This window comes from Lottia gigantea (genome assembly GCF_000327385.1).
Source record: "Lottia gigantea unplaced genomic scaffold LOTGIsca_5, whole genome shotgun sequence".
Taxonomy (NCBI): domain Eukaryota; kingdom Metazoa; phylum Mollusca; class Gastropoda; family Lottiidae; genus Lottia; species Lottia gigantea.
In genome coordinates this window covers 953886-973936 of record NW_008709715.1, presented here as the reverse complement: position 1 = coordinate 973936, position 20051 = coordinate 953886, and the positions used below count along the sequence as shown (strand labels likewise).

Genomic DNA, 20051 nt, shown 5'->3' with positions numbered 1-20051 from the left:
ATCAATACTGACTACCCGAGAGTAACTATGTTGCATTAAGATACAAGCAGTGACAAGGGTACACACATACGCTTAAACAAGATAGAAATGGACGTTAACTGCTCCTTGGTATTTGAAATTCAAAATAAATATAGTAATTGAAAATACGCTTCTGTTCTTTATATAAGGTGTCACATGCAAAATTCCATTTTATGTTCTGTTAGTTACCATTCACCAATTCTCCCCATAAGAACATGTCTATGAATGAGGGGGCTGTTATTACTATTCCGCGTAATTTTATTTGGCATCAACAACACCTGATGGTCATTCATCAAAAATAGACATTTATTAGTAAAACTGGGGTTATCATAACGTCATTTATAATCAAATGGAAATATCAGCATGTTCTTTCGACGATCGTGCTGAACAATAATTAATTTTTCACGTTCCATTCACGATTCTTCAATTAATGTGTGGACTGAAAATTCATTAAGGTTACAGCTCTTCAGGAAATAAGATAGGAAGAGACGAGACAGAATATCATCACGTGATTGATTAGTTTAATCTGATCAATAATAGCTAGTTGATTGATATCATTAATTGGTATATTTACTATGTAAATACTGAGCTAAATATCAACTATTGACCTTGTATACTATCTTATTAATTGTTTATTCAAATTACTCTGATGATATGCGTTCAAAGAGTAAGATATTTATTGGCGAGTGAATGAGGTGTCAATCAACTTTGCATTTCTCACAGCACCAATTTACTAGTAGCTTTTCACTATTACTCCCTTTAATGACAGCTTCAATAGAATTATATCATTCAGATGGAATATCAGTCATGGTTCAGATATCTCAAAAGAAAATAGTGGCATTATATCCGTATGTAAGGGTTACTAATGAAAATGGGGTCAGTATCAGGGCAAGAACTTAGTACCGGTATCAAATCTTGTACCTTCGAGGTAACGTTTTTTCCAATATGGCCATGACCATGTTACGTTTCCACGGCGCATTCACACACTCAAATAGTTTCTATTGATATCTATATGTCTGGGAAGACCGTCCATCGTAGATCTCGTGGTACGACCACTCTTACAAGCCGACCTCTAATACCCCATCACCTCGGAAAGACATCCTTACTGTGCTGATACGACATATAAAAATAATTAGAACAAAGCTTGTTTAAGTCGCCACAATCGTGGTATGAGCGTGAAGGCAACATTTTTGCCAATGATCGCCGAGTAGCGTCGTTTGTTTTGTACCTCTTGATGTAGATTGAAAATCGTACATATGTGTGGTCTGAAGTAAAGGATTAAATTAAGAGTTATTTATCATTTTGTTACACTGTCTCCAAGCGATATAAAATTCTATGCATTTCTTTAGCAAAATAGTTTTTTTATTTTGGATAAATCTAAAAATAGTCGTTCATTAGTTCGGAACGTAATACAAATTTGCAACACAACTTGTAACAGATTGAAGAATTGCCAATTGATTTAAAACAAAAAACATACGGCTGTAGAATAAAACAGAATTTATAGAATCGTTCGCATCTCTTGAGAGTCGGAAATTCTTCTTAAACGTGTTTACAATTTCAAGAGGGAATACCGAGTTGACATTTTAAGGTGAAGACTTTTTTCTTTTAATCCAAGATATTTTCATTTCACGCCACAGTCAATTTAATCTGTTTTCAGGGCTAACACTAAACGGGGCTAATTGAAATCGAGTTGAACCAGAGACGCAATTTGATTTGGAATAATGAGAGAATCTAATTGAAGTTGAAAAACAGTTGTCTAAGAGGTGCAGGGTTGGTTGGTAGATGACAAGTTAACGTTCGCTTCCAGCGGATGCTGATTTTGCAAACTAGGTAGCTGTTGGTACTCGTAGTAGTTGGTTGTTGGATTGGTTCTAATTGGATGATTCTGTGTTGTTCGTTTGGTTGTTGATTCTTCGTTAGATCTGGTCGGGTCGAATGACAAGGCGGTGAAACTTGGCCCTGGGTGGTGTGGCGTGAGTTACTCGATCTTCTTTATTCTTCCAAATTCGTTCTCATCGTGGTAATTGGTTGATTGGTAGTCGTTGGTTTGGTTTGGTTAGGGTTTTCTGATAATTGGATGACCTGAAAAAAGAGAGAATGTGAGAAAATAATTAAAACTGTAAGGAAAATATGAGAGTAAAAAACTTAGCCTATATATCTGTTCAAGACAGATTTAGTATTAAATTGATAGACGAGTTACATTATCGTATACCAGTGGTCCGTTGGTGGAGCCAAAACATTCTGCATTGTGAGTGGTATACCGTTGGTTTCCAGGTACTCTGTAAGTGGTTTATGAGCGGGTTTCAGTTCGGTGCATTGAATGGGGAGATGCGACTTAATGGCGACGCCGCCGCATCAACAATTAATTAATGTCGCTGAACTGATGGCCTCGTAGAGTCTGGTTAACAATTTGCAGATGGCTACAGATGGATCAGTCTGGTATGTAGCGGTGTTGAGGCTCCGTAGCATGTCAGCTCATTTCTGGTAGATCCTAAAGGAAACGATACGGCTCGATATCCTCCAGACTCAGACTTTCCTTGGTACAACGGTTTGATTGATCATTGCCAGGAATGGAGACGGAACCATACTAGTTCGATCTGATGGTTGTTATTGGTAGTTGTAGATATGAGGCTTATTGGACAAAAGTCCTTTCATACCTCTCAGAGGAAGTGATTTCTGATCATTTAAGGGATCGCGGTGGCTCAGTAAATAGACGCTTGATTACAGTGTTGTGGGTCCGGAGTTCAATCCTAGCATAGTCGAGATGTAGCTTCGGATCTCTCAACCTAGTTTTCTCAGTCAGAGATGTAGACACGAAAAAAGCGTTAAGTAGTTCCAAAGGGACAATAAACAAGATCCCGTTACTACAGGTTGCATATGTCGATCTTGAGAAGGCTAAGACCCTTTCGAAACTTCCTTCATATGACACCAATTGGTGTTTCCATCTTCATTCAAGTGCAGAAATGTAGGATGTAAAACAACCTTTCATTTCGGGTCATTCAACTGTTATGAGTAAAATGTGACAGAGGATCAATCAACGCAAGAAAGTGTTGGTATGATATGACATGAAAATGGTAAAAATATAAGTGATATATTGCCATTGAAAACAGCTTTAGCTGTATCAATTTTGTTCCTATATCCATACAATTTCAACTGAACCGATATATCCAATATCAATAATAAAAAAAAGCATGATCATTTTTCAACGAGCCTGTTAGTGCAGGTAGGTAATTGACACAAACTCCATGCTACTGTTATTGCTTTCAAATAATACAGGAATAGAAAACGAAGGCTTAAACTTAATCTGATAATCGTACGGATGATCTCTCAAACAGAAATATCTTGAAGTAACATTGAATAGTGGCAAAAATATCTTGAAAAAATATCTTCAATTTACATTGATTACTGGCAAAAATATCTTTAATTTATATTGATTACCGACAAAAATATCTTGAAGTTATTTTGATTACTGACAAAAATATCTCGACGTTACATTGATTACTGACACAAATATCTTGAAGTTACATTGATTACTGACACAAATATATCTTGAAAAAAATATCTTGAATTTACTTTGATTACTGGCAAAAATAACTTGAATTTACATTGATTACCGACAAAAATATATTGAAGTTATATTGATTACTGACAAATATATCTTGAAGTTACATTGATTACCGACAAAAATATATTGAAGTTATATTGATTACTGACAAAAATATATTGAAGTTACATTGATTACTGACACAAATATCTTGAAGTAACATTGATTACTGGAGGACAAAAATATCTTGAATTTACTTTGATTACTGGCAAAAATATCTTGAATTTATATTGATTACCGACAAAAATATATTGAAGTTATATTGATTACTGACTAAAATATATTGAAGTTACATTGATTACCGACAAAAATATATTGAAGTTACATTGATTACTGAAAAAAATATATTGAAGTTATATTGATTACTGACACAAATATCTTGAAGTTACATTGATTACTGGAGGACAAAAATATCTTACTGAAATGGGGCGTGCATAATAGTATTAAACAAAAAGAGTGGGTAAAAGGCATAGTGCTAGACTGACATGAGAGTTCGTAGTTTAAAAATCTGGTCATCTCCTGAAGGCAACCTGATCTCTTATCAATTTTGTAACACACTTCTCAATAACCTTCCATCAATAGGAATATAATCCCCATACATTTAGAACTGAAAACAAAAAAACCATATGAAGAATACGAACCGGGAGCGATTTTCTTTTTCTTTGATGATTGAAATTTTTCTTAAAAGGATATTATGTATTCAAAGAAAAGTTATTGTAAAAGGATTGATGATTATTAACACGATGTAAAAACTTATCTGAGTTTGTTTGTGTGTACTGGAATACTGAATACTATATAAATATAATTTGTTTTGTTACAATCATAATTTTATATGGAAATATTGTTCGAATTCCGTACAATTTTATTGCGTTGATACATATATTATATGAAATAAATTTAAATAATGCAAGAGTAAGGTAGTGCTAAAATTCGGAAATTCGCAAAGCATTAAAGGGATTATAAAGAGTTTTTTCTTAAAATTTATATGTGTACCGGAGACACTGAAAGCATCAATTTAAACCCTTTTAATTTTCAATAAGACGTTTGTTGTTCCTGCAATTCCACTAAACTCAGTGTTTGATGACGTCACTAGTATACATTTTAAGAAAAATCTCTTTATAATCCCTTGTTTCACCATCTTAGAGATGGGGTTTAATCTCAACAACCGTCATATACCCCAATCATCTTCTTTGGGGTTTGACAAATAAAACCTCATATTATACGACATAATAATAGCAAAACCCGTTTGAGAAATATTGCGTCTTATTAGAGAAAAGATTTGATCCGAAACAGGTTTCATTTTATGTCATTTCTTTCAGGATCACGACCCAAGATACTCGTAGGCGTAAACAATGAATATTAAAAAGAAATTTGAAATGCATTCAAGCTTAAATCTTCTATTCTCAGGAGGAAATCAATCACAAAATTTTGGAGGCTATAACGAGGAATAGATTCATTATGTTTACACTATCATCTACCTTACAAAGCATCAGATATCCATTAGATATTCTTCTATAGACCATGTTATTAGAAAACGTAAATATCCCTCGTTCGGGCTTAACCAAGCGGTGACAAATATTCATTATACCTCACGAAGAATGTTAATAAGAGTATCTGGAAGACTTTACGCGGCCTTTATTCAAGCTAACCTCTCATGAAAAAGATATCTTTCGTTATACCCTAGTTTATTTGAATTGTTAAACACAAAATATAAAATCAACACGCTTTGATATAAAAGATGCAGACATTTCTTTGATGGGTGCTCATTGATTAGTTTTACTAATAAACTAAAGTTACACAGAGCTGTAGGTTTACTTCATACCAATGTAATTTCTGATCGAAATTTTGTGTTGGAACATTTCATCCACTATTAACTCGATGTTCGACTCAGTCAGAACATCAGTTGCCTTTTATGATTGAATAGACATTGTAATGACAAAATATTGCCCGCATAATGCGTTTTCCTGTTGTCAAATGAGCACGCTCGTGGCTTACATTATATTTTATCAAAAGCAGTGAGTTGAATATAATTAAATGGAAAAGGCATACTTTATTACATTCTGTTCCTAAATATTAAAATCGTGATGATATTGTCAAGTTTTTTCTTGGTACAAAATTAACCCACAATTTTTCACCCTTTGAGTTGATACGACTTTGGGTTCTAAGTTCAGAGAAATTGTCTGAAAACAAACATCTAAGTACAAAAGAAAATCCAATTTCCTATTTCCCGTCAAAATACATGATATATTATTTTTTTCGCATTTTCTATCGCCAACAATTCAGATGAAATATGAAGAGATCACAATGGACGGCAGTTAATATATTCCTCCCTAAAGATACAAAAAGGTAGAAAAAGTAGTCGAAATGAATTCCAACTGCAAGACAGCGTCTGCAGTAAGAAATATACCAAATAAACGGTTATGTCGAATACGAAAGGAATGCGATATGAAAACCCAGAGTTAAATCAGGTGTTATAGAAAAGGTGAGCATGCCCTGCTCCACTAGCAACACCAGTAACGATACTCATTTTTCAGTGGAGCTCACATTTATAAGTTTGATTGTTTCGTGGTTGTTTCCTATTTTCAGTCTCATATGCACAATTTCAAATGTTGTGTTTTAAATTTTAGATCCAGGTACCTTAATTGGATAGTTTCGTGATTGTGCTAGACGGTTTGTATCCGCAAGGTACTAAGCTGATGTTCAAACGTTTTGTTTATGAACTTGATCTGTATTACGACTGGATGACAGTTATTAAGTTTTAATAAGTATTTGATTTAGAAATAGATTTGATAGGAATCAGCTCCAGTGTCATAGATTTCTACAGTGATATAAAAAAAATCAATAAGCATTATTAAGTACCAATGGGTTAACTGTTAACACGTGCCAATAAGAGATGTCTAATAAAGCTACTAACAATGAGAGATACATGTTGTAAATTCTAACTCATCAATTACCGTTGTTCAGATTTACGAATTTGTATTTGTTGACCCTTTGATTTTGCTGAGTCCAGGGTTTAATCTCGGCATAGTTTGAGATGCTTTCGGATTTAACCCGTTTTACCCCTGTCAGTGATGTTGGTCTGTAAAGTGTTTAGTCCTCCGGGTGGAGCAATAAACAGAGATTCCTTGCGCTTCAGGATATATACTATGTACTAGGACAACAGACAGAAATCCTAAAAGTGTAAGCTTATATCGCAGTTCTGGCAAAATTTGCTCATTACACGCTGTGAGGCGTTACCCGTCTTCATTAGCCAAGTACGACATGAACCAGGAGAGCAGTGTGCATCAATTCCGATTTCTCGTTGTCGTGACAGCTTGGTCAACCATTTAAATGTGATGTGAAAGTTATCTGTTAACAAGAGCAAATAAATCGATTTATTTTTTACAGATTATGATATGACAAGTTACTTCTGATAATTGACAGAGGTGTCAAGGATTTTCTAGTAAATCTAACATCCGTAATTTTAATATACAGACAGTAGGCCTAATCTGTTATAATATCTCCAGTGATTTCATTTCTTTTTTTTTAAAAAAGGGTTTGTTCAACTTTTAATCAAATTGAAATCAAGAAAGTGGTAATGGATTTATAACAAAAAACACCAAATATTTTAGAATGGCACTAGATGATCAATATCATAAAAGGCGTCCAAGATAATATTCTATAATATAATGTGAACACGCGAGCGAGCTCCGGTAATCTTCATCAAGTGTATTAGTAAGTTTAAAGAAAGGAAAGGTAGTTAAGTGTTTGATGATATGATTCCAGTATAATCAGCTATTTAAGGTCATCACAATTTTCTGACCAGTTCCACATCTTAACACAATTCAGTTAAGAACGTATCGTGATAGAGTACTGAAGTTTATGTATCTCTCTAAACCAACATGAATTTCACCAACTTTTCCAATGTGCTCAGTTTGAACTATACACCACCAAATGAAGGATATTTTCCGCTGATTAAACAACCATATTATATGATAATAATATATTCTATAACATATTTTATTATATTTATGTGTGCTTTGGTTGGAAATACGATGGTTGTTCTGATAGTTATAAAAACTCCTAATATGAGAACAGTGACCAATTATTTTATAGCTAATTTAGCTATTGGTGATATTTTGGTGGCTATATTTTGTATACCTATTACTTTACTGAGTAATATATTCAGTGGTAAGTTATATTTATTACTTTAAAGTGTCCCATCAATTTCAATATTTAGTAACTTTGGAAGTACATTTTTTTCGGTTGAAAAAAGCATGATAAGGGATATGTTCAAACCAACATGTTTTTGTGTGTTGTCTGCATGTTTCTTAGAGTAAAAGTCCTTGTAAAGAGAAATAATATGAACTAATTACCAAACTCTGACCAGCTATGAGAATCTATTCTTAATACCTTATCGTACGATGAGATAACTATTTTTTGGTAATATTTCTTACAATTATGGTGCCAATAAAGACTGAAATGTGTTGTATAACCCACTGTTAAAGATATGATAGACTTGCTTAACGTAACAAATTTTGGTCATAAGATTTCCGACAGTTTCCCTTTAAATCTTTAATTAGTTTTTAGTATTTAATATAAAATTTATTATGGCTTACGCCTTACTTGTCTGTTCGTGATTGAGCTAATCAACAAGCTACACAATGCTTTTTGAAATGAGGTCGGATGTTTTTTTTAATGTATTTATGATTATTACATTCATTACTATATGTATTTATCATTTTTACAGAAGATAAATTATGTTTCGGATTATGCTAATCCGTCTCTTTATACAGAGTACAAAACCCCAGAATATGAATTTAAATGTGACAGAAATTGTATAAAAAGGCATAGGTAATCCCGACGACCAGAAAGGGGTCGCCATTCTCAAGAATAATGAGAGGCCGTACTCGAATTTAGGACTGATATCAACGTAAACTGGATATTCTTATCAAAGATGAGCCAATGAGAATAGTTGTTCATGGTAGCATTCGATTACAATACTAGTCACAATCAAGACAGTTAAACTTGGCAATTAAGGTACATAAAAGTAAATATGCAAGATTCACTACTAGATATGACATAGAAGATCCACACCTAGAGTAAATATACAAATAATGTTAATAAACAGTGTATATACAAGATCCAAACGAGTTCAAGATCTACTACAAGGGTAAATATACAATATCCACCTCTAAAGTAAATCCGCAGATAGAGTAAATATAAAATTCCACTACTAGAGTAAATATGCAAGATCCACAACTAGGATAAGTATACAAGATCCACTACTAAGGTATATGTAACTAAAGTAAATATACAAGATCCACAACTAGAGTAAATATACAGGATCCACAACTAGAGTTAATAAACAGATTTACCACTACAAGATCTACTACAAGGTTAAATATACAATATCCATCCCTCAGTTAGATCTAAGATCCACTACTAAGGTAAATGTACAAGATCCAAAACTAGAGTAAATAAACAATATTCAAGTTCCTCAACTAAAATAAATGTACAAGATTCTCTACTGGAGTTAATATACAAGATCCAATAGAGTTAATATACGAGTACAAGAACTACTACAAGACTCACAACTTAAGTAAATATACAAGATTCACTACTAGAGTAAATATACAAGATTCACCAGTAATGTAAATCTACTAGACCTAATACTAGAGTTAATATACAAAAGTAATTACTAGAGTAAATATACAAGATCGACAACTAGAGTAAATATACAAGATCCACAACTAGAGTAAATATACAAATTTCACTACTAGAGTAACTATACAAGATCCACTACATATACAAGTTTCGCTACTAAGGCAAATCTACAAGATTCAATACTAGATAATACTAATATCCACAACTGGGGTAAATATACAAGATTCCAAAGTAATTTCTAATCTTGCATGTCTATAGACCACGATATCCGTTTAAAATTATGTCCATTAGTATGAGATGAGTTTATCGTAAAATCGGTCTTGACAGATTGTACAGTGTTTTATATCTTTAATAAAACTTCTGTATTAGAATGTCAGAGGTTGAGTGACAAGGGACTATAAAAACATTTAATTTGAATTTATATCGAGATTTAAGGGTAATTTTTGTGATAACTTTAAGCAGGTGTTATGAAAAAGCTAATCCATTTTGAATGAACAAGGATGTCTAATGGATTCATTTTACAACTATTAAAAATCCGTACAAGCTACACAATTCCGTTATTCAAAAATCTCGTCCAAAGAATGGCAAAATCGGGAATAAAATCGGGAGTAAAAGTTCTGCAGTTTTGGACTCCTTCAAAGAGAAGTACGATCAAGTGATTCGGGTGTTTTTAAATATCTCTGATTATGTCGACATATGGCTTTTTAATTTTTTAACTACGATTTGTGTTAAGTCCATCTCTTTTATATTGATATTTATTCTAAATGTTCTGGTTAAACCTATGATTTGTTATTTTCCGTCGTCGCTACTTTCCACTGTTAGGTAGTAAAAATAGCACTATTATTATATATTATAAAATACGTTAAACAGTGCTTAAAAATATAGTTTCTGATGTGCGAATTTTTTTTCCAAGTTTGTACTATGTAGCATCTTTATTTTAATTTAAGAAAAATTAAAAATAAAACATCTTCCATTTTTTACTCATCAATATTCGACAAGTTTTCTGTGCATGTTAATACAGATAAAGGAGCAAAAAACAAGCCTATTCTCATTATCGTTATGAGATCGAAATCGACTTGTCACTAAGAAAATGAAGATCGTAATTACATCAGAAAACCTTGGTTAAAAGAGAAAAAATAAGATCAGTAATTTGTTTTGTACTCGGGGTTGCCATGAAAATACGGCTTTGTATTGGTTATTTATTACGGATGGGTCTTAAAAACGACCCCAGTGACATTTAGGCATTTGCTGACTGAATCGTCCGAAAGGCCCTATTGCTCTTTTCGGTTGAGTGTAGTCTTGACAAACTTTCTATTATAAAATTAAATCCCACAGCTATGGATTAGTTCCAGTAAAAAACGAGTACTTTTTCAAACGATACCGATAAAAAAAATGTCACAGATGGTTTTGGAGAGAGGTTGGTCCCTCAAAAAAACTGGCATAGCTCCACGTGAATGCCTTTCATTTCTTAAGGTCTCGATCAACAAACGCATTTTGATAGATCTACGTTCAGCATCTTGTGAGATTTGGGGTTGTACCATCGCCTGATTATAGTGGCTTTTGCAAACATCCTATATATGTCACTTTTCAGAATACATACTCGACCGTATTTCAACAAAAATAATAGGATGTTCATATTATCGTCATGTCCATTGTCATTGATATTCCCGTTATACTTATATGCAGTTTCGACGACTGTTTCCCTTTAACAATTAAAAAATCTAGAATTTCTACCATCAATCGTAGATTATATTGTCACCGTGATTTATTGTTCTAGTTTGTGATTACTACAGTATAAAATACTGAAGATTCACCAGATTATCATCTGTCATTTAGTTTCAATCGAAATATACGTCTTGGTTTACCCCGAAGTCTGTCATGTGGCACAATTATTTAGAATGAGCCCTCATCCGTGGCCTAAATTTCTCGAACCTGAAGTTGTGCAGTAATGATGGTAAAATATTACAGTTGTTTCCTTCCGAGTATTATTGCCTGTCATCAGTAAACAAGTCCACAATTCAAGAATTTGGTGGTAAAGCACATTCATAATATTTAGAGTTGAGCAACTACTCATAGCTTTAGAGGCCCTTTACTTTGATCTTCCATTTTTTCCACTTAAATAATGGTTATTGACATACTGATATTGGTTATAACTAACTATTTGTTCAGTTATGATAACTGTGATCAGTTACGATAAAAATATATCACCTTTCTTGGAATATATTTTGTTCAGAATAACTTTCCTTGAAGACATGTATTTATCATAAATTTATACTGAAATGTCTGTATTTGTCACGTATGACTACTTGCCATTCTGAACTAGACATTAATCTAGACACTTCCCGGGGGCAAATTGGATTTGACCGATTATATTTGTGGGGGGGGGGGGAGGGGGAGGGTTTTTTTTTGAGTGACCTATTTGCAATGTGATTGCATTAGTGAAGACATGTTTATTAGGTGAATTTTAAATGTTATACGTTCTGTCTGACATAAATAGATACCCAGTTGCCTTAGGTCTTCAAGACTCGTGACATATATACATTTTAACACTTCATATCGTCAATTACTGCTGGCGGTTCTTCATGATTACAATGATCTTTAATAAGTCTTATCTTTATTTTGTAGTATTGTCGTCTGATGATAACCGGAATTTTCAATCAAAATTAGTAAATTGACCAGTGGTTTAGCTTGTACACTACTTTCCTATAGCGACTATTCTGCATAAAACGACTTTACTAAATATAGATGATCACAAGGACAAAATGGCTGCCAAGCAGTTTAAATATTTATTCAACTTATAAAACATTTCTCAATCTTCAAAATCTACGTTTTTTGATCAATTCATAAAAATTTTGTTTTGTTAAGAGGTTGTTATGTCCACCGGTAGGTCCTACCGTGAAGTGTTCTTTGAATTTATTTGAACTGTCATACATTTATCTTTTCAATGGTTCATTTAACAAGCGTACGATTTCACGTCAGTTTACCAGAATCATTAATCTCTTGGAATCATTCTTTGACTTATCTTATCTATCAGACCTTATGGTTCGTAATTAATAATGATATCCCCTTAATTAATGTCTGGTCTGGAATGTAGACTGACAAATATTCCCCGCAGGGCAAACACCATCATGAGCAGAATACTGGTGTATATCAATGTTTAAAGTATTTATGGATGAGGTCTCAGAATATATACACCTACACAATCGTAGTTTATTTAATCTTTTATCTACTGAACATTCTAGTAATTTCAGTTCATCATAAATATCAATTATAGTCTTTACCTATACTACGCAATCACGATATTTATATTGCACAAGTAACGTATCATTTTCTAATGAATGTATCAGTTTTAAATGAAGGTATCAGATTATATCTTTCATGAGTATACATGTAAGTTTTTCTAGATCACTACAGTAAATATCCAGGTGCTAATTTTATAAGAATACTCTTTACGATAACTCTATGGGATCAAGTTTAATTACTTTATATACTTTAATTAAGAAATTATTTGTTTCAAATTCTAACGGACCAATTGCTTTGTTATTTAATGGTAGAAAAAAAAATAGATTGAAAATATGTTATGGATTTCCGCCGTACGGGAAAATTCAAATGCACAACTTTCAGTGAGATGAAGTAAGTGCATGCAAAATGCATCCTAGAAAAGGCTTTGTAGGGTTCGATATCCTTATTATTTTTGTAATTCGCGATACAGTATTGAAGTCATAGTAATATAAGATTCCGATCCATTCTTAAAAAATACTAAAGATCAGACCTTGGGGTGATTTTGTGTGTGTTTTTAATGACCCTAATTGGGTTCTTTCTTATATTATTTTAACGACCTTTCCTTAAAGCAACGATAGTAGTATATATGGTAAACAACAAGATTATATAGCTTAATTGTTGAATTGTTCAAGAGTTGCGGTCATCATATGATTGGATGCTTTAAGGGGTATTATTTGAGTAACTATCACCAACACAAGCGTCATTACCATAAAAAACAATCTATAATTGGAATAATTGAATACGCTCGTCAACAAGATCTCTCATCAAGATCAAATTTACTGAGAAAAAATCGTTTTGAAAATCCTGTTGAGTTCAAATTTTGGTCAATAACGCTAACCTAAAGCCGTATAGTTTCACAGAGAATGTTTTTAAGACTTTCCAACTGCTTTTTCACTGGATGGTATCGCTCGGAGGCAAATGGCAAGTTATATGGACAACGATTTGACACCCTTTGTATTAATATTGTAGATCGAAAAGGGAGTTAAAATACTATTCTTGAAAATGTCTTTCAATGTTCAAAGTGACAAGTTAATATTATTCGAGTGCATTTACTCACGGAAACTTTTAAATGACACTTGAAAATATTTTATTATTGTACACACTAAGATATATATTTTTAGAGTTTCAAACCAAAGAAAGACAAACTTAGATCTATGAAGAGTCGTTATTTATTTTATTATTGACAATTTCTGGTCGAACTTGATATCACATTACAAGGATCAAGGAAACGGAAAATGTTCATTAGCTCAATTTTACTTTGTGTGAGAAAGACTTATTGTTTTAAATTGATTTGGGGAATATTTGATCAGTTCCATTACCTGTGCTAAGTGAGATGTGAAAATAAGATTTCATTAGAGAACTACTTTAGCTTAAAAGTTTTATAGCCATAATACTTGCCTTGATTTTAGTCTAAAAACATTAAAACATTGCAAGATACATAATAGAAGGTATAGTTCGTGAAAAATACAAATAAACAATTGTGGGAGTGTAGTGCAAAAATGCTAATTAAGTGTATGTGTACTGAGAACTGATGATTCACATTGACCTTTAAGCTGTTGTTATTTCAAATTCTCTTCTTTGACAATGTATCATCTTCTCAATGTTAAGTTTGTACACACTGCGTCTTATACATCCAATACAATAGCCACCTTTCTTGTATTCCGGAAATTTGCAAAAGAAGCGATTTAGATGGATGGTTAGCATAAACAGCCAATCAGAGTCATCGGCAAAAGTGTAACACAAATGTGGCTATTGCAGTCAAGGTATGAGATGGCGTTCATAATAGCTTGACATAGTGAAGATGATTTTTTGCTTCCTTTTAGAGAAAACACAAAAGAGAAATTAATTTCTACAAATGTTTCAGATAAAGTCTCACAATATCGGGTAATTATTGTTCGCATTTGACGATGTCTGTAACTGATCTGAAAATTATAGTTCATTAGTTTCTTTTCGATGCTTCTGAAACTCTTCCTTATTATTGAAATCATATTAGTTGACTTGACATCTATATTATATCATCTGACACATCATGATTTAATAGTCAGCATCGTGCTTTGTCGAGATATACTTGAAATATGACCAATTAAATATCTATTAGACTGATTTATGCTCAAATGGCGCTAAGCTTCGAGGACTTTAAATATGGTGAAAAAATCAGTAATTGGATGACAGCCCGCAAAGGGAACACTATTTTTTTTACTGTATTTATCGATTTTACCGTCTTTCAAGAAAAAGTATATGACATATGAAAAATGTTTTTTACTAGGATCTGGTGTTATTCTTTAAGAAATCGATGCTCGATATAATATTTCGATATCCTGCTAAAAGAAATAAATATACGTCACAAAGGTCTATATACATAATCACAAAACAATCCTAAAGCGAAATTTAGGAGTAGAGGTCAAATTTATTTCTCCAAATAAATACAAAAAGTAAAACGTCGACTAATAGCGACAAATTGGAAAAGAATCGCATAATTATTGAATTTCTGTCAAATTTGAAATCTTTTGAATGAATCCTCACGATGTACTTGAATTATGCATTATATATGATGGTAAAAATGATTTTTCAGTTCATTATTTTTTTTATTATTGTCATATATTGATTAACGCTAAGGATATGGAAAATCTGCTTCTGAGCTGTCTAGAACGGTTTAAGCTCAATAATGTCAGACTAGTATTGATTTGATATTTCCCACTTCGGGTCAGGATATCTGGAAACTGTTAATACTTATAACTTCTTAATCATTTACGCATTTTAATGATCTGTAATTATAACCTCAAAGCATTACAACTTAATGAGTGATACTATAATGTCTAATCTAGCTAAGGGTTTAAACGGATGGTGCGCCGTTTTTTGACCAATCATACTTTAGTCTCAGAAACGGATTTTTTTAAGCTAAGCCAATCAATAATAGTTCACAGCTCACTAGGGTCTCGGTGGGGAGAACATTTACCCACGATTGACAATTCCGCGTCCAAGGTGTGAGGCATGTTACAATGTAATTATATATTTCTGTCTTGTTGATTTCCTTTGTTTCAAAATCAGATTTTCTCTAGGTATTAAACATCCTATTCTGACCTTCTTGATATTCTACTTCTTTTCATTATAAAACTCGGCATGTACCAAATGATATTGATCTGAAATAAAAAAAAATTCTCATTCAATTATTTCTGTAATGTTTGTAGTCTGCGTATTTACATGATATCTAATCAGAAATATCGACACTTTAAGAAGTTTCGGAAATGTATTCATATTATATTTCTACTGTTCATGTAAAATATCACAACTTCATGAAATGAAATTTTTGGGAAATTGAATATGAATTAATATCTGTATTGGTTATACCCTTTTCATGCTGACTGATAAACTCGTAATAAATTCGTATAACAAGCTAAATGCACTTCTGGAATATGAATGGTTATCGACATTTATGCTCTAGTCTTTGGGGAATTGATATTGATGTCGTCTTGCGTATAAGTTTCAACGTTTCGATCTTTGTTTACCCAAATACCATCACTTTAATGCGTGATCGAACGCGACATGTTTTGCGAATAATATTGCATGTATTTGATCGAAACTAAAAAACCATTGAAAAAAAAACCGGCTAGTTTTTGTTTGATAAACGAAGTAAAAACATCATTCTGACGTTGTTGGTTTTTAAAGGCGTCGTAATCCGCTTTTGATGAAACTTTGTATGTAATCTTGCACAAATTCAGACTTGGTAAAATGGCTTAAGAGTTATTACCCTTGCCCTTTGAGTACATATGATCTTTGTTTTTCTATTTACAGGTTGGCCTTTTGGTGCTTTCATGTGTCGTGCAACCCCATATCTTCAAGGAGTATCAGTTTGTGCCTCAGTAAATACATTAGCAGCTATTGCTATAGATAGGTAAGGATTAATCAGTTTACTAACTTTTAAGTAATCCTCTTTCTTCCAATTTCCTTTAATAGACAGAGGAGCTCTGAAGCCATAAAAGATAATAAATGGAATCTGGTAACTTATAAAGATTAAAAGACTCTTACCTCATTTTAATTCAGTAAGAGAAAAGTCAATAGGCTGATTTCAATCTGAAATTTGATCTTTCACGTCGGAAAATGTTGCTGACTTTTAAGTGAATTTTGATCTTACTGATGGTATATCAACTGTTTACCAGGCATTTGAACAATGGGACCAGAAGTATTTTATTTATTAAGTAAATCTTGTCTACAAGTCATGAGATATCAATTTCATCATATTCCTCTTTTTCCGAACAAACAAAAGTAAAGACAATGACGACTAGTTAATTGTAGAACGATTAAATTATCCTGTTTAAATCTACAATTTGCTTTTATAAGATGCTAGATAAAATACATGGACTGTAATATGTTTTTACAATTCCAGTTCGCGCAATGACACACACTTCGGCCCGCCAATGATTAAAGTGTTAGTGAACTGGCGTGGGGAGTATGTGAAGGGTGCTAGGATACGTACCATTTCCGAAAGAACATTTCAAAAAATGTGGCTGGAGCATTGCGCATACCATACTTCCTATGCGTAAATTAATAGTGCCATCATGTCAATGTGACCATTTTTTGCCCTGCATTGCGTATACAGTGAGGCCTGAAATGCTGCTCTCCGCACGACCATTACAGGGACAAAAATTGTTCAAGTGTATGGGGGGCATTGAGATGAAAATTCAAACGCACAAATTATCGATATTAATTGGTAACAATTGATTAAATAGATGGAAATGATAAAGCATTAGAATAACGGCATTGAAATGAACCTCATCATCTTAATGACTTTCGTTACTGTGCAATACTAGTTTAATTTAGCTGAAAACGACTTTTTATCATTGGCATTTACAGAAGTATATTAGTCTACCGAGTTATTGTGTTAAAGCGACATAAAAATGAACTAATATTCAGTCTGATAAGAGTTATTTCAATCTGCATCTTTTCACTTTATAAATGTTACTACCGTCATTCTGATTCAAGACAGTTTTGCTATAAAATGGATATAGAATTAGACAGGATATTATCTTTTATTATTGATATTAATTGAATAAGATGATCACCAAGTTAATGCTACGAGGAGAAAAAGGTCATTGATTATGATATCCGGTATAACAGTATGATGAAATGAACTCTAATCTGTCTTCTAACATTTGCTGTCAATGAATACAAAATAGTTTTTGCATGTAACATATATCTTGAGATAAATGTTGCACAGTCAATTTAAAAAAAATACTTAATATGGGCTACGCTATGGCAATGCAGATCATTTCGTCGAAACCGTTCGCAGTCAACATAGACGATAGTTACAGATTCTGAACGCAGCAAACAAATCAAATATTTCCTAGAAAGTGGAACATGCGCAACTTGTATGACAAAGTATCCAAGATAAGAAAAGGAAATATCTGCTGGCACCATTAAAACGCATATAACACCTCCAAAACGTACCATTTGCATTTGACAAAATTTTGATTTAAAGACTGTACTATAAAGATACACTCATGTTTGTCTTACATGACTTGTGTGCCACTTTATTTTCCGAAGAGATATTTGTTTATCATGGAAAACTAAATCGTTCAATTGTTGCCATTATGGCTACTATTCGCCGAGTCACTGCGTTTATTTTGGACATGTTCAAAACAAAAGCTAAGGTTCGGCGATCTGAACGAGTTAAGAACGCCACGAGGAAGTCTTAAAGTATTGTAACAACTCCTAGAGAGGTATAAACGCTGTAAAACAGTAGAAAGCGATATGGTCACACTCGCGGTATAAATGGGGACGACCGTTTTTCGGTTTTAGGGACTTTTCTCTAGTTTCCTCACATTGACCACGACTAGTCGCAAATGGTAGCAATCTATAAGCATGATCACTGATTATCTTTCAGACGTTCAACTATTACCTATTTCCATTTTATCATTTCAGATATCTTGCCATTTGTCACTCACCAAGATGGCGGACGACAACACGAACTGCTCGAGTTACAGTTGTTACCATCTGGTTGTTTTCCTGTCTTCTACTCTTACCCTGGGCTATATTTTATGAGGAATATGAACACAGGACAAGTCGACAAGTGCTTAAAATGTGTCACCAACTTTGGCCTGATTTTGAGGCACAAAGGGCCTATTTCATGGGCGCCATTTTCATTGGTTGTTACGTACTTCCACTGACTGTTGTGCTGCTGTGCTATATTTTTATAGGATTAAGGGTATGGAATCGGCATGCCCCTGGTGTGGCAAAAGACAATGTAACTATACGTAGATCTAAAATCAAAGTTGTGAAAATGCTGGCTGTGATGGTTTTATTGTTTACCTTTTCGTGGATGCCTCTTCATGTTATTTTTATAAAACTATATTATGATCCGCCTATAGATCAAGCCTCACAACATTTTATCTGGAACGTGGCTATTCCTATATCACAATGGCTTGAACTTTCGAACAGTGGAATCAACCCTATAATTTATTGTTTCTTCAGTAAAAATTTTCGACGTGGTTTTAAAAATGTGTTGACTTGTTTCACGTCTTCCACTAAACGTCAGCGTTCTCGTGGATTCTCAAGTGGTGTGACCAAGTACATGACAATAGAATATACCAATGGTAACGTTACAATATCATTTCGTAAAGAACAAAAAGAGGATAGTTCTTCAACAGTCTGAGATACTTATACTCTTATCTATAGACAAATCAAAGAGAATTCTCTGTAGATTGTCACAGATTTCACTAAACCAAAGATCTTTTCTCTGTTCAAGTGTAAATTACTTTTAGTAAATGGATTTTGTAGCGCCATTTTTAAGTCGTTGTCAATCAGAAAGCGAGTAATAAAGTCGCGATTAATCAGAATTTATTCGAGTTTCGCCCCAGAATTAAATAAAGATTTCATCAAGTATTAAATGTAGCTGGCCGGTGTAAAATAAATAGACAATTATGATTTAAATCAACTTACAACTGCGCCAACGGCTGGATAACGCTTTTCGTGAATTGTGTTGGGAAATCAAAGGTTATGTTAAGTTTTAACTAAAGCATACTGACCCTTATGTATAGTTCACTTTATATTTTGGTTCTCCTCATGGATCTCTGTATAGTTAATCTTGGAATGTAATTTTTTCCAGATGAATTATCAAATACCTTCGTGTTGCAGTCATGTATATTAGAATAAATTTTGTTTTGTCAACTTTCCATCCTCACAATATTAGAAAGCTTAAAATTGTTAAAATTTGATATCTTTCTTAGATAGTCATTCATTTTTCTATCTTTGATACAATAATCTTTGCTAGCACTATCGGCACATATTTGAATTATTCCGATTCCCACTTTCGTCTTATATACTGGCACAAAAAGAAGAATTTATGTGCTCTGGTGTATTAAAAGCCAAGAAGACAACTTGAAATTCATTTTTAGACCTCATAGTTCAGCTATGGTACGATCTTTGAAGTGAATTATGGTGAAAAAGACTAAAAAACTTGAAAATACCTATTGCTTTTCTTCAAATTTTCTCAGTTCCCAATCCT

At 33.0% G+C, this 20051-nt stretch overlaps 1 protein-coding gene across 1 annotated transcript; it reads left to right on the top strand.

Moving 5' to 3' along the window:
* Positions 1-7593: 7593 nt before the first annotated feature.
* On the top strand, positions 7594-19199 carry LOTGIDRAFT_106319 (hypothetical protein; the record flags this gene model as incomplete). Its single annotated transcript, XM_009061769.1, has 3 exons — positions 7594-7792; positions 16343-16442; positions 18470-19199. The coding sequence occupies 3 exons, from the start codon at positions 7594-7596 to the stop codon at positions 19197-19199; spliced, it is 1029 nt and encodes a 342-aa protein (XP_009060017.1).
* Between the last annotated feature and the right edge of the window lie 852 nt (positions 19200-20051).